The sequence below is a fragment of the Diospyros lotus genome, chromosome 8 (assembly GCF_014633365.1).
Source record: "Diospyros lotus cultivar Yz01 chromosome 8, ASM1463336v1, whole genome shotgun sequence".
In the NCBI taxonomy this organism is placed as follows: Eukaryota; Viridiplantae; Streptophyta; class Magnoliopsida; order Ericales; family Ebenaceae; genus Diospyros; species Diospyros lotus.
In genome coordinates, this window is record NC_068345.1 from 25,049,378 (window position 1) to 25,064,400 (window position 15,023).

The window sequence follows — 15,023 nt, forward strand, 5'->3', positions numbered from 1 at the left end:
ACCAATCTAATTTTCTTTTCTCTGGGTTGGCTCCACCTGTCCCTTCAACTTCAAGGAGAGTGTGAGAGCGTCACCATGGGACTTGTCAGGAAGTGGCCCCCTTCCATCTTTTGCTGGCGTACAATCATACATTTGTAAAATGAACTGTTTTTAGCTTCTTGTTCATCTACAACAAAATTCCATATTGGAGCAAAAGCATGATTAATGCAAATAAAAATGTTGCTACTGAGGGTATAAGCTCCGACCATAGAGTGGAGGCCATTACAATACCACATTCTTGAATTTTTGGAGGATGCTGAAGGCATGCATGTTCAGGCGTGGTTTGAGGCTAAAAGAGTTTTTTTTTTTTTTTTTTTTTTTTTTTTTAGGAATAAAAGTGTTCCTGTGAGTTTTTTTATAATGTTTTCCAAATTAAAAAAGCATTTTTATTGACACCAAAAGTCACTTTTCCTCTTTGTGAAGTAGAAGCAGAAATCTAAAGCTGCGGTTGTGAGGCAAAAGCATACGTAGGTAGAAAATAAAATTATTTTTAGATAAAGTTATCCCTAATGAACATTTAAAATTATAAACATTACGTTATAATAATAATTCATATAAAAATTGTATAGTTTTGCCACCAGAAACAATTCCCATATCTCCAAGAGAAAGATCACTAAGCAAATGGAGGTGACTGGTATATAAAATCTCCACTCACACTCCTAATTAAAGACTACCATGAAAAATGGTAACAATAATGGCAATAGAGGGTGGGTGCTGGTCCAGATGTGAAAGCCCTAGGTGAGGAGGATGCACCCTAGAGTTGGGGCAACTAAAAAGACTTGACAGCTATGAATGGAAGGACAAAACGGCATCCCGCAATTTCCTAAAAGGACATCAACGCTACAGCATGGACCCAGTGTTATCACTTTCCCTTCATTTCCTTCTCACTCACTCTCTCGCACACACAGATAAAACATTCTAAAAGTCTGGTTGGTGCACTTCCATTCCTACCTCTCATCTGTTAAGCAAAACCCCATCCTTCTTCGCTAAGTAAAGCTAAGAAGATTGCTTTGGCAGGCTTTATTTACCATTTATGGACAGCTAGGAATTACATAATTTTTGAAGGCCTAAAGGGCATTATTTTCAGAATTAAAACTCATGTATACAAAACTGTTTACACTTTATATCCTCAAGCTTTAATCCATTTGGATTCTTATGCCTTGGGCCATTAGTCTTGGCCCTCTTTGTACCAGAGTAATTGGTACATTCTCTTTTGATCCATCTACACAGCATTGCCCCATCTCATTAGCGCATACGAGGGTAACAATATGTATTTTTCCTTTCTAAAGTTATTAAAAATTTTGTACAAAACATGTCAACATACTGTTATTACAGTGACATTTCTGCAACTATAAGCAACTTCTCAGGAAATTTTCTTTCTCAATTAGATATATAGCGTAAGCCATTCTCATGGGTTTTTTCATATCATCCTCCATCTAAAAAGCAACCTGAGTAATTATTTTTGCAAGTATCAGTCATTTTCGTGGGTATTTTCATTCTCAATGAGTGATGTTTCAGCATACAAATCCAAGCTTGAATACCATTATCTATCTAAAAAGCATTTTCTCCTGCACATATAAAATTCTGCATACCAATCATCTAGGCATCAGTTTTTTTTTTTTTTTTTTTTTTTTTTTTTAGGCCGGGGGGGGGGGGGGGGGGTCGTCATATGGGCAGAGAATGTTCCAAAGAATCAAGAACACTGATTAAACTGCCAGTGACATACATGTACAAGAAATGATAGAATAAAACGCTTGAAAATGCATTAAAGAGACCTACCCAGTAAGACACCTAATTAGAATATAACAGAACATTGTAGGCAGGATGCAAAACGGTACCCTAACTTGACCTTCCATGGGAAAAGCCACACGTCCAAAAAGGAACCTAGAAACAAATAAGAAAAAGATTGCATTAGGATTTCTACAGTTGGCGTACTGCACATGGAAGTTCATGTTATCAGCATTTAAGGTCAACCAGAATCAACTAATTTTCTTTCCCAGCTCGAGGGGCAAAGTAGTTAGCCAAATATCAGGCAAACAGGAAGAACATGTGAGCTTTCTAGATAAAGCCAAAAATTTCATGCGTGCATTTAAAAGATAATCGCTTCAACACATCCTCAGAAACCCTCCCAAGCTGAAATAGTACATTCCTCATTAAATATATTTTGCTACCTAAATATGCTTCCAGTATTAAGTACTTCAATCTACCTGAAAACTTATGCTGCAACAGTGTCTGTATCATCAGTTAGAGCTACTTTCTTTCCAGCATATTTCTGGGGAAAAAGGAAACAAGAAATCAAGAAAGTCAAAAAAAAGGCTCAAATCACTTCAAAAATCTTGAAGGAATAGTTGAAGTTGCAAAAAGACTACGCAGAAAGGATTCTCATGAATAATTTCTAAACACCTGTTTGCCAACAGAAAAGGGAACATATTTGTATTTGATCATGTGCAATATCTGCCTCTTCATGGTTGAAATGAACAGTACCACCCAATAGAATAATAGAATTGGCCAAAATACAGGCACATTAAATGCGCTGAAGAATGTCAGAACAAAGGCAATGCAGAATGCTTTCATTATGGAATACCTGCACAAACAAGTAAAAAGATTGAAACTCATTCCTTTTAATAAGCCTAAAATAGAGATTATAATAATGACCAATGGGTGATTATCTGCCAAATTTGCCAATGGAGGACAAAAAGTGAAGAACAACTTCTGCACAAAATAAATTTGGAACAACCTTACTAGTACAGTTTATGATGAACCAGTCAAAAGAATGCTACGGAATCTGTACATGCATGATTAAGGAAAGGGTTTCATCAGTTAACATTAATGAATGGAAATCAAGTAAAGGAATATTGTCTTAGTGGATGAGTCAAATAAGGCATAAATATTGAGCTTTAATCGTGGAGGAACTCTTTAGAATCCAAAGGTTTTCAAGTCGAAGGGGTCAGAAACCAAAAATATGTAATGTAAGTTCAATAAGATTAGAAGCATGGATGATGTTGTGGTGGGAGTTAAAGATCAAGTTATTCCTACAAAGGATTAGTTTGGATGTTCCATTGTTTAAAAAGGAGAAGAGAAAACATTGAGGATTTCACTCATAGAACTAAGGTAGGATTGTGTGATGTATGTGGCTTTGAGATCCAAGACAGTCAGTGAGCAGAACTGTGCTCAGTTTTGGAACTATAAAACTTCTGTTTTCCTATTTTAATAGGATAGAGAATCAGTAGTAAAATGGGTGGAAATGGAATAAGCTTTCTTCAAGGGAAGCCAAAACCTCCTAAAGAACCTGGAAGACAATAAAAAATTAGAGTTTTACTCACTGTTCTCAAACTTTCCCATTTACAACTTATAAATTAGACCTACAACCATAAGCCTAAAAATAGAAACTAGTCTAAGAATTATCTGATAAACATTGCACCAGAGAGAAACAATAATGAGAAGACTAATCCACCAAGATCAAGTCAACTTATTTAAATAATCAATAAAATAGCAACAGCTTCAACCTTTTAGCTACACTTTTTCTAAATTTGAACTTCAAACCTGTGTCAGAAAGTTAGTTTCTACAGGCCCACATTGCTCTCCTTCCTTCAACAGATCGGTTAAAGTGAAGAAATACATCCAACATTTTATGAGATCATAAAATCCCTTCAAAACTATAAGAAATTTTTTCTTAGACAGTTATAAGCCCATCTTTGTTTTATGGCTCAAAATGTTGGACAATTAAGTACATGTGTAAAATATGACCATAACTAAGATAAAGATGTAACCTTGGATGTGTGACCATACAAGGAAAAATAGAATTAGAAATGTGATTATACTTTATAAGGTTGGAGTAGTTATACTAGAAGAAAAGATATGAGAGATCCAATTAAGATAATTTGCACGTGTCAAAAGAAGATTAACAAATGCATCTGTAAGAGAAGTGGATAAAATAGAAGTTCCCACCAAAGGGGTAAAAGAAGAAATTTATAGAAAAGAGGTTGAAGAATACCAAAGTAAATTTGGTAAAAAAAAACCCTTAAGACATGACAGCATATATTTCCTTTACAAAAGATATGGCCATGGATAGCATTAGTTGGGAAACTAGAATTCATGGACGCCACCTAATGGGATTAAGCTTCTATTGTCGTTGTCATTTATGTAAAGCACTATAGAATGAAAATGCTAGAATAGAAATACCAAATAATCTTAGTCATTTCTGTTAGGGGAGGGGAACTCAAGATAGTTAAGGAAAAAAAGACAATAGCCAAACACCCCAAAGGCATTTTCTTCATACTTAATGGCACAGACATCACACTTTTGTAGCAGACAATAGCCAAGCATCCCAAAGGCAACAACATCATTCTTCATACTTCATGTTAAAGACATCAAACTTTAGCAGTAAAGTAGTACGCACTGCAATTTATTGGGCACTCGGCATGTAACGTAGTACAGATGGTTCATAATTCTTAGATGTAAATTGTTTTAAAATTGTATGGTATCAACATCTTATAACAAACACTCACAACACCAACAAAAATGAAGCCTGGGAAAAGCAGAGACACTGTATCGGGGCATCTCTCAGTAATTGGGTGCTATCAAAAGAAAAATAGGAAGCAGTTAAAAATTACACACCAATAGAACATTATTTGTGTCCCCAAAAAGATTGTTTAGCCTTGAAGTTGAACATCCATTTAAGAATTTCCTAATCAAATACTCGAGATGTTCTAAGGTCAATAGATGTACTCTTCTGTTTTTCCTTAGTAAGATGGTCACTAGATGTACCAAGCAGCGAAGTATGAGCACCACAGCCTTTTGTTTCCCTTGGTCAAGGTGATTGAAAAAACACAGACCACTAAAAAAAGATCTTTTAAGAAGCTGCTAGTAAGGATGAACATGACGAGGTCTTTTTGCATTGCTTTTTTAATTTAAAATTCAAAAATATCTCTCTCATTCAAGTGGCAATTTCCTCTTCAAACCACATCATGAGATCAAACTCTTTAATCACCACCCCCAACAAAGTCTGAATTACTATCTTTATAAAATATCTTACTCAGTGGGATAGGACCTAAAGGGATGAAGAATATAACAAAAATAAGGGTACAAGAGAGACCTGTGATAACAAAATGATGGAGACAGAAGAATAAAGGGAGGAAAAGGAGAAGAAACTGAGGAAGGAGACGGGAAGAAGCATTGTGAAAGAAGCACAAAATATTGGATTCAATACTCTGAATAATGCTTTACATAATTAAGTATTAATAAACCCACAAGAAATATATGAATCTAGAGAACATAGAAAATGTAGTAGTAAAAAACAGGGCAAAATTCTCAATTCTATACAAAAGTAAAGTAGCTAAATAATCCTAACTATAAATCCTAATAAAATTCTAATTCATGATCCTATCATCCTCCCCAGCTAATAAAACTCCTCCAGATAATAAATAGAAATGCTACTCCAAAGATCCAGGATCAAAACAATAGTTAATGCCATAAAAAAAGTTGCATTGCTGGAATATTTGTGGTTCTTCCAAAATGTGCGATATCCCCAAAAGTCATGCGAAGAAATATCATCCTAAGAACTTTATCAACGAGATCTTCATATATGGAATAAGTAGAAGATATATGCATGAACTCCACCAACACAAACATGTAGATTAATCACTACCAAAGTAGGATGCTCAAGGTCAACTCACTAAGGAAACAGGCTCTCAACATTTGAAACAAGACTATCATCCATATCAAAGAGCAATTAAAATGAATATCAGACAGTGATGAAATTGTTTGGTAGCTCATAAGAAGCTTTTTGGAACAAATTGTTAAACAATCAAAATCCACCAAAACTGAACATAATTCCAAGTATCAAAGTCCAGTTTCTGATGCACACGAATAGCAAGTGACTTAGAAAGGTGCACTTCAGGCATAATATCAAGGACCAAAGAATAAACATCAAGGAGGAGTTTGGTGGGTTATCTACTCTACAATGCCTCCATATTACTAATGTACCAAACTTCATGAGGTGGCTCAAAGATCTATTCACAATCTCTCCCCTGACTAATTGAGACTCCATATGTGATGCCATGTGCCAGCCTCATCAGTAGCACAAATAACCTATAGAATCTTTCTCTCGGGGTCAAGCTTCAATTGAGCAAGTAGAGTTTCTGGTGTATACCCATAGGCCACTATCTTAAGAATACTTGTGATATCTCCACAAGGTGCAGAAGCATGCCTTGTAGTTGTAGACATGAAACGCACATCTGTTTACAAACTGTAAAGAGGTAATTGCAAAATCATAAAATCATGAATGGCAACACTATACTAACAACTAATATTATTTGAAAAAAGTACTAGAAAATAAAACCTAAATGTTATAAAATAAATAAATAAAAATTAATTCTGAAGACATAAAAACAACGATAAGGTTTGTCCTTTTCGACTAGAAAGTAAAAGATTCAAGTTGTAGAAACTACTGCTTTACAAAATAAGGACAAAAGTACATGCAAAAACAACTCTCTCCCAACCCTCTCAAAGAAAGGAGCCTCGTGCTTGGGAATGCCCTTTAATGATATAAAGAAACAAATAACAACCATGTACCAAGGGTGCATTAATTGAAAAACATATTAGTAATAAATAATTAAATGAAAAATTTAAATGAACACAGAGAACTTTGTATATTAGTTAAATAAATTTAAATAAAGAAGCAATTTAAACAAATTTGTTTAGAAAAACAAATTTAACATAACAAACAACATATCAAGTCTTTTATCCCACTATGTGGGGTTGGCTAGATGAATTTTAGTTCATCAGTCACTTAAATTTAACATATATTAATCAAAAAAGAAAGGCTAATTTTGTCCAAGTACTATATGATAATATCCAATTTAATTTTCGTTAGCCACCCTCAATCAAACTAACGATTGACTCACAATAGGTATCAAGTTGGCCCAATTTTTCACTTATCTGAAAATTTACATTATTTAGCTCCAAATTTTTGCCAAATTATTTTATTTTCCTTCTTTTTCACAATTAAGGGGAGCATGCCAAGTTCAAATTACAAAGGTATAAAACTAAACATAAATCTAGAGATGTCAATTTTAAAGGACTGAGACTCCAGACCTAGATTTGATTGGTTTAATCGGATCTAATATTAAACATAGATTCGACTGCCTAAACTCAAATCTGGATCCGATTATATATATATCATAAACAGTCACAATATCAATAATAGATTAAATATTGAATATTACATATAATATTTAATATTTTATAAATATTCAATTAAACATACAATATATTTAATAATACAATATATAATATCTGTACATATTTTTTGGTAAATAATATTTTCAAATATTAAATTTATATTTAAAATATAATATTATATATTATATATTATATATTCAATCTATTATCTATATCTAAATCATTTATGATATATGAAATCAAATTGATATCCAAATTCGGGTAATCAAATCCACGTTTAATATGTTTAATACCAAACCCAATTAAACATATCGAATTTAGGTCCTGAGTCAAAACATTTACAAGCATAAGGTATGCAAATTGGCATTGAAATTGCACACCCCCTAGGTTTAGTTTTCGGTTTGCACCCCTCTAATTTCAACTTGACATGTTCCTATTACAGAATTGTGGAAAAGAAGCCAAATAAAATAATATAGTAAAAATTTAGAGCTAAATAATGCAAATTTTCAAGCAAGTAAAAAATTGGGCTAATTTAATACTTGAACATTTGAAAAAGGGACCAACTTGATACACCTCATGAGTCAATTGTTAGTTTAACTAACGGGATCTAATGACAACAAGTACTAAGTTGACACAATTTTGAAAGTTTTAAGTACTCAACTAACCAAGGAAAAAAATATATATAGGTTCTACAATGGACATTGGCATATAGTACAGGGGCCAAATTGACCTTTTAGCCCAAAATCAACAAAGAAGTTACTATATGGAAATGACAAGTTAAAGAAAAAACATGAAGAACGTAGCAAAGAAAAAAAAAAGAGAGAGAGAAGAAACAAAAGGACAAAATTGAAGAGGGGGACAAGAAAGCAAGAGTGTGTGAGCCAAAGCACGACAAGCCTCACACGCTTGGAACTAAAAGCAACCACATAGGAGGTGTCCGTGTGCCTATGACAACATTGTTGGTGAAGCCTAGGTCACCAAAAAAAAAAGGACTCACCCCTACTCACAAGAGGTCTTTTGACACATGAACTTCCCTCGCTGTGGTCTTGCAGCGGATGACAACCCCAATAGACCTCTAGAGACCCTCTACTAGCTCATTCTCAGAAATCTACAAAGATATGACCTCATCTCAAGGAGTAGAAGAGAAGACAGCAAAATCAAAAATCAGATCGAGGAAAAAAATACCTTCCTAAAGCCTTCAAAGATGTCACTAGAGAAAAGCTTTAAGAAAAGGTCTCCCTAGCTCTAAAGGGTTTCTCTCTTCTGCTGAACGTTTTATGTTGGGATTAATGGTAGTTCTTTTTTTAAATCACTTATAAAGAGGAATAAATCTTGTGCCCAAAAAGTGCAAGTGCTTAGGTGAGTGCCTTAGTAGGCACCTCACCTCAATTGAACAGAATCACGCCTTTGTGCTGCACTCTTTTTGATGACTGTGCCATTTGCATGACACTTGTCTAGCCACAACCATCTCTACCCAAAATGTTAATTAAAAACCATGTTAGATACCTCTAAGGAACAAATAACTTTATATATCACCATTTCTTTACTATGTATGATTCAAAGGCCACAGAAGACAGAACTAATGGGAATCGAAAGAGAGTCCCCCCCCCCCCCCCCCCGGGGGTGGGGGATAGAGGGGGGGGGGGGGGGGTGCAAACACAATGGTATGCCTTGTGGCTATGGTTAAATTATTCCATATTTAGTTCATGTTTATTTGATTTAAGTGAAGTTATAACTTTTGCGTTTGAAAATCCTACTAAATGGTTAAAAACACTCTATCCAAGGCAGACATGGTGCAAAATAAGGTCTCAAAGAATTTATTTAAGTCTGCAATTAGTGGAGATAGGCATTTACTTGCATGAACTCTGCCCTATTAGTGTCAAAGCTTATTGATTGAGGTTGTTTGGACATGCATATATGAAGAAACCCATTTTGAAATGTCATATGATTACAATTTTCATAGTAGGAAAGAATGTCCTTCAAGTTCACTCTAAAACCAGCCAAAGGGGAAAATATGAGTTTCCATGCATATGAAACTTTTATCATGAACGCAAACCAAGATGACAACAAATAACTACACATGGTACATAGAAGTATCACAATGAGGATGACATCAATTTAAAAATAAATAAATAAATTATGATTACATAAATTTTTCAAAGGCTTAGGGAGGTCTTTCTTGAGTTCCCAAGCTTTGTTACATGGACTTTGATATCAGTGTGTTGTGCTGATACACATCTAAGTACCAAATCTAGCTAATTCTCATGCCAAAGACTCTAAAGCATGTGGATACAAGAAAATATGTATGCTTTGCGATGTTCTGATTTTATTCCAAGCTGTTTACAATATGAAATATAGCATTCCATGCATCATAAAGAAGTTTCATGAAAATTTATGTCGAAAACTCAAATTGTTAGACATGGTTAATAGACAGAAATAATCTACATTTGAATTTGAACTACTAGGTGATATTGTGCAGTTTAAGAATTGAACTACACAAAAGGATAGGATCATCTGTATTTGATTTTAAATTCTTTAGTGATATTGTAGAATTTAAGGATAGGATAATTATAGAATAATGGATAAATTTCTCACACCACCCCCGAGGTTTGGCTAAAATGCACTGACCACCCTTATGTTTTCAACCATATGTCACTGACCTCCCTTGAAGTAATTACCGTGCAACTCAAACCCCTAGCAATCAAATAATGGTAGTTAATTTTTTTAAAAATTCCCAAAATGCCCTCCCCTCTCTCTACTCTCTTTCTCACTCTTCTAAAATTAAAAAAAAAAAAAAAAAATTACACAATGGTTTCAATCAAAACCACAACATTTGGGTTCTAGGTTCCATGGAGGATTTTCAGGAGATATAGAGAGAGAGAGAAAGAGACAAATATGCGTGTGCATATATATAGAGAGAGAGAGAGAGAAAGTTCTATGTGATGGGGTTTCTTCCGCTGATGGGAAGACCAATCACTGACTGCCAGCGATTGGTAACTCCTTCATCGATTGTCAGCAATGGGATAGAGAGGAAGAAAGGGAGGAGAAAAGAGAGAAAAAAATATCTTAAATACAAGGACGAAATAGTCATTTAATTTGATCTATTAACTATAAGGGATGTGTATGCTATTTCCCAAAACACAGGTGGCCTGTGCATTCTAGCCAAAACTCAAGGGTGGTGTGTGAAATTTACCCTAGAATAATCATTTGTACATTTCTAAATTTCCTATAAGTCCATTGGACCATACATAATGAGGAGCTCCATCTCTTGGCAAAATAAGCCAGATATTTTACCTATTTAGAATTTATTCATGATATCAAAGCCTAAGGCTCACACCACTTTTCTTCTTCTTCTTGCCTAATCAGCACATCAAATCCAAAGAGATGCTATTTCTTTTCCCTCCCAATGGCTAGTCTTCCTAGCCTATAACGCTTTAGTCCTTTGTTAACTCTCTAAGACAAAGAACTAAACTCGTTCTTCCTCTTTGTTTGGCGTGCAATCTTTAGCTGGACCTTTAGTCCTCAAGCTTCAACCCACTCCCTCCTTTGTCCTCCAACCTTCAGCCATGTCTCGCTATCGCAGCATCGCCCCCACAATCTTCAAGTTCAAACTTTACCTTCAAGACTGCTTGTTTTTGTATGCAGCCTTCCCTTACTTTGTAAAGAAACAGTTTCCACAACTCAAACCTGTCACCTTTCAATCAGAAAGGTGCAACCTTACTGTTGTTATCAAGGCTCACCCTCTAATTATACATCTTAGGACTACATTATCTATTCATTATATCCTATAATGGGGAGCTTCATGCCTCAATAAAGCAAGTCAAAGATTTTACCTAATCAAAATTCCTTTGATGTAATCATGTCTCTTCAAAATTTGACATGGAATACATTAGTCTTGTAGAAGATATGGTCATGGTTAGAGATGATAAACAAGCTAGAATCCATGCAGCCGAACGACCAGGTGGAATTAAGGCCAGGTTGTACACATCCCATATTCTCCTAATGTTGTGTCCAAAGCTAGACTTACAGGTCCACACAACATAATTCTCAAATTTGTTACAATTAAGACAAGCACGTTTAAGAAGTATAATTTTCAAAAGCAGTAAATTGTCACAACCAAAGGGAAATTAGAGGGGCAAGATTGTAAGTAGTCCCCATTGTTGGTTAGGAGCTATTTTGTAATTCTGTTACAGCACATGGGGGCTGTTATTCTAGACTATACTTTTAGTTAGATGCTAGCTGATGCCTATAAAAGGCTACTTGTAGGAAGTGGGGGATCAAGTTGATGTTGATGAATGAATTGAAATTCTATTCTTTCTTAATTCTCCAATCTCTCTCTCAGTTCTTTTTCTCTTTTCCCCCAATTCTCTCTGTTACAGTTCTATCTCTCCCTCGAATTCTTCTCCGTTTCTCTCCCGAATTCTTTCAATTTCCTTCCTAGACCCTAGCTAAACCTTAGGGTCATGACAAAAATGAAAATGCATATATGCAAAAACATTAAGAGATATTTGACCATTACATATCATTCAATGGCCTAAACCATTATACTTCTGTTCCTCTTAAAGATTCTGCACAATAGCTGCTAGTACCAAGTTAGGATGCATTTATAGTTCACTTCATAAGCTTACAGTTTATCATAAGTACACAGAGTGACCAATTTCCTTTCCATTCTTTTTCGCCTTTTCAACCTACTAATACATGTAACTTCAAATTATGATTCGATATTGGTAATTTAACACAGGTTTCAAGTTTCCAATACCTCTAGAATAAAACTGAAAATAAGACATTGAATTTGATCATACATTTCCTGCTCAGTTGTCAAGTTCTTATGCCTACCACGTGAAATCTACAAAATTGGCCTACATTTCTCTGAGAATCTATTTTCAATTCTGATCGACAACCTACAAGTGTCATTGTTCACACATTAGGCCTAGATGTTCAAAAGTACAATCTGGGGAAATAACCTAGATGTTCAAATTGATAAAAGGGGCATCTTCCAATGGAGATGGGGGTAAGAGACAAAAAAGAGATGGGAGATTCTAAATGGAACCCCGGTTCTGACAAATCACAAGTCCTGATTTCAGCTGTGGCACATTTTTTTATGGAAGACCTAGAACTTGTCAAGGATTTCCATCCTATATAACTTAGAGCATTGCAAACATAACATCAAATTTCAAACCTAACTGTTTGCCTAACAATAACACCTCAAGCAAATAAATAAACAAACAAAATAACACCAAGCTTTAATCCCATTAGGTGGGATTGGATGCATGGATTTTAATTTTCCAATCAGTTTTATTCATAACACGTCATCTATGGTATATGATAACTAAGAATTCTCACCAAATTTTCTTTGGTATTTCTTTGCCTCCTTTGCCAAAAAACCATTCCACCCCATCCATTCTCCTCATTACTGCACCTATCGGTCTTTTTCTCGCACATCCAACCCATTTTAAATGCATCTCAAGCATGTTATATTCAATAAGTGACCTTATTACAGAATATTATTTGTAATTATATCTTTCCTTATATGTACTATGGCCACACATCCACTCCAAACCTACATTTTAACCTAATTAACAAAAAAGGACAGATAAAAACCATATTAAGTGTCCAATCAGTAGAGTTTTACTGATCAAATTATGAATTCAAATTTCAATTATTAGATTGGGACAATGCTTGTACTAATACTCAAGCATGCGTTTGGCAATTAAGAGGCTTGAGATTATCAATAAAGAACTTTCAGGAAACTGCATGTGTTGATTTGCCAGTAGGAAAGTTTTGGGGAAGGCCGATTGTCTCCAAAGATGGTAGTTGAGGAATTGACTTCTGTGGAGGTTTACTCTCTCAGAGAAAGGGTTTATGCAAGGTAATTCACCAATAACCAATTGCAGCCATTTTGGATTTAAATCTATTAATGGTGCTACAATTCAGCTTCAAGGTCATCTTTGGTGTGGACAAGCTTGGGAATTTCATTCCTTTCCTGATTTAGCTATAAGTTTAGGGCCCTCAATAAAAGACTTTATCTCAGAGGGGGATAATCGTGTTCTGAATATTGCTTTTCTACATAACCTCAATGACTAGGAGGTGAAGGAGATGGTGGATCTTCAATAAACCTAGGACAGATAAGGATACAAATACCTGAGATGGAGGATCTCAAGTTTATCTTTAAATTGATATATTTTTGCAGTGCTCTGAAAGGACATAGAGTTCCTATTTTTTCTTGGAAAAGGTTTCTGATTCAGGTTCTTGAGGTATCTTACCATCTTTACTTGATGGACAATCAGAGCATGATGTTGCTGTGTTAGCATGATGAAGAATCAGCTAAGCATGTTTTTATTCAATGTAATGTGGCCAAAACTTTTGTCCTTGACCTCTTGATATATGTTCACTATTGACTACGGTTCTCCAATATAAGTAAGGATCTTATTTTCGTTACAATGGTGGGCGTCTGCAGGTATCTCGTGGGTAGCCGCAGGGAAATTATTTAGATAGTTTCCATGCAGTAATTTTTCAGGTGGAATATGAGGGGTTTTTGTCCATGGAAAACCAAGATTAGACTTTAATAGCCCGTATCTATAATTCCCATTTTCAATCATAATTAACAGCGGACAAATATCGCTCACCTATCATTAGTTCTGCTTTAATTTTAAAGCCTGAAAAGGACAGTCAGGCACCACAAAAGTGACTAGAAAATAACCTAGTGATAGAAGGAAAGCAACACATTTCAGAAGACATGCCACCAAACCTGCACCCTGGCGAAAAATTCCAGTGGCAAAAACGTTTCCATTGCCGACACCAAATTTCCAATAAAAATTATTCCAGATCAAATATGAATCATTGCCCGCTCTTGGAGCGTGATTCACATTGACGCTAGGTTAAGAAATACCAGAGGGATTAATAAAGAAATTAAAAGGATTGAGGGGCAAAGACAACGCACCAGAACTTGAACTCGGGGAGTCGGCGGACGAAAGGGCGGAACTCGTCGGAGCCGCGCGTAGGGAGGGTGGGGCCATCGTCGTCGAGTTCCTGGATCTCGGGATCGACCTGAGGGGAGATGAAGAGGATCAATAGCTGCAGGATGTAGATGCCGAGGCCGTAGGTGACGATGTAGTAGCCCTCGATGAGGTAGACGCGGAGGGTGTAGATGAAAGCGAAGACGACGAACGCGGTCCAACGGTGGAGGACATGAGGCGTTGACTTGTCGAGAAAGTACTGGTAGCGCCGGGAGATGGCGTAGCTCCACTGCGACGGTGGGAACGACGAGGACAAGCCGTCGCCTCCGGCTCCGGCACCGCTTCCTCCGGCGGCGAGATTGATGCTCATGCTTTTTGTCTTCCTCGCCCTCCCTGGACCCTGATGCTTCGCTATTTTATATAATCGTGTACGGGATCGGATGGGAAAGAAGAGAAGCGTAACTCTTTTGTTTTTGTCGCTCCCTCCCCCTCGACTGTTATTATCCAACGGAGCAGGCGTCCTTGTCCTTGTCCTTGTCCTTGTCCTTGTCCTTTGTTGAGTTGAAGGGCCTCATCGCCTTTTCTTTGGGCCCATGGGCTGGCCCTCTACCGAGGCCCAATATGTGGCCTAGTCCTATATTATAATTCAAAATTTAAAAACCCAATCATATTTAGGTAGTGTTAAATAGCTCTTGAAATTCAAAATTTGATTGAGATAAGACCTAATCCTATTTTAGAAAAATAATTATGGATAGGGATAGAGACCAAATCTCACCAATATAAGGATAGGGGGAGAAAATGCAAAGCTATGTTAGTCATATTAATAAACTATCATTAGAATTAAAA

General features: G+C 35.9%; 1 protein-coding gene across 1 annotated transcript; it reads right to left on the reverse strand.

Annotated features, from left to right (window-relative positions):
• Positions 1-1,720: 1,720 nt before the first annotated feature.
• On the reverse strand, positions 1,721-14,656 carry LOC127808354 (protein RER1A-like). Its single transcript, XM_052346865.1, has 4 exons — positions 14,162-14,656; positions 2,443-2,623; positions 2,247-2,311; positions 1,721-1,923 (listed from the first exon to the last, which is right to left on the reverse strand). The coding sequence occupies exons 1-3, from the start codon at positions 14,545-14,547 to the stop codon at positions 2,255-2,257; spliced, it is 624 nt and encodes a 207-aa protein (XP_052202825.1). The 5' UTR covers positions 14,548-14,656; the 3' UTR covers positions 1,721-1,923; positions 2,247-2,254.
• Between the last annotated feature and the right edge of the window lie 367 nt (positions 14,657-15,023).

What these genes read in the sequence shown, in the direction of transcription:
- LOC127808354 (XM_052346865.1), bottom strand. Translation starts at nt 14,547, where the DNA reads ATGAGCATCAATCTCGCCGCCGGAGGAAGCGGTGCCGGAGCCGGAGGC. An exon ending in CTCCCCGAGTTCAAGTTCTG is followed by an intron (nt 2,624 to 14,161) that starts GTGCGTTGTCTT and finishes TTGTTTGTGCAG; the next exon opens with GTATTCCATAATGAAAGCAT. An exon ending in CCTTTTCTGTTGGCAAACAG is followed by an intron (nt 2,312 to 2,442) that starts GTGTTTAGAAAT and finishes CTTTTTCCCCAG; the next exon opens with AAATATGCTGGAAAGAAAGT.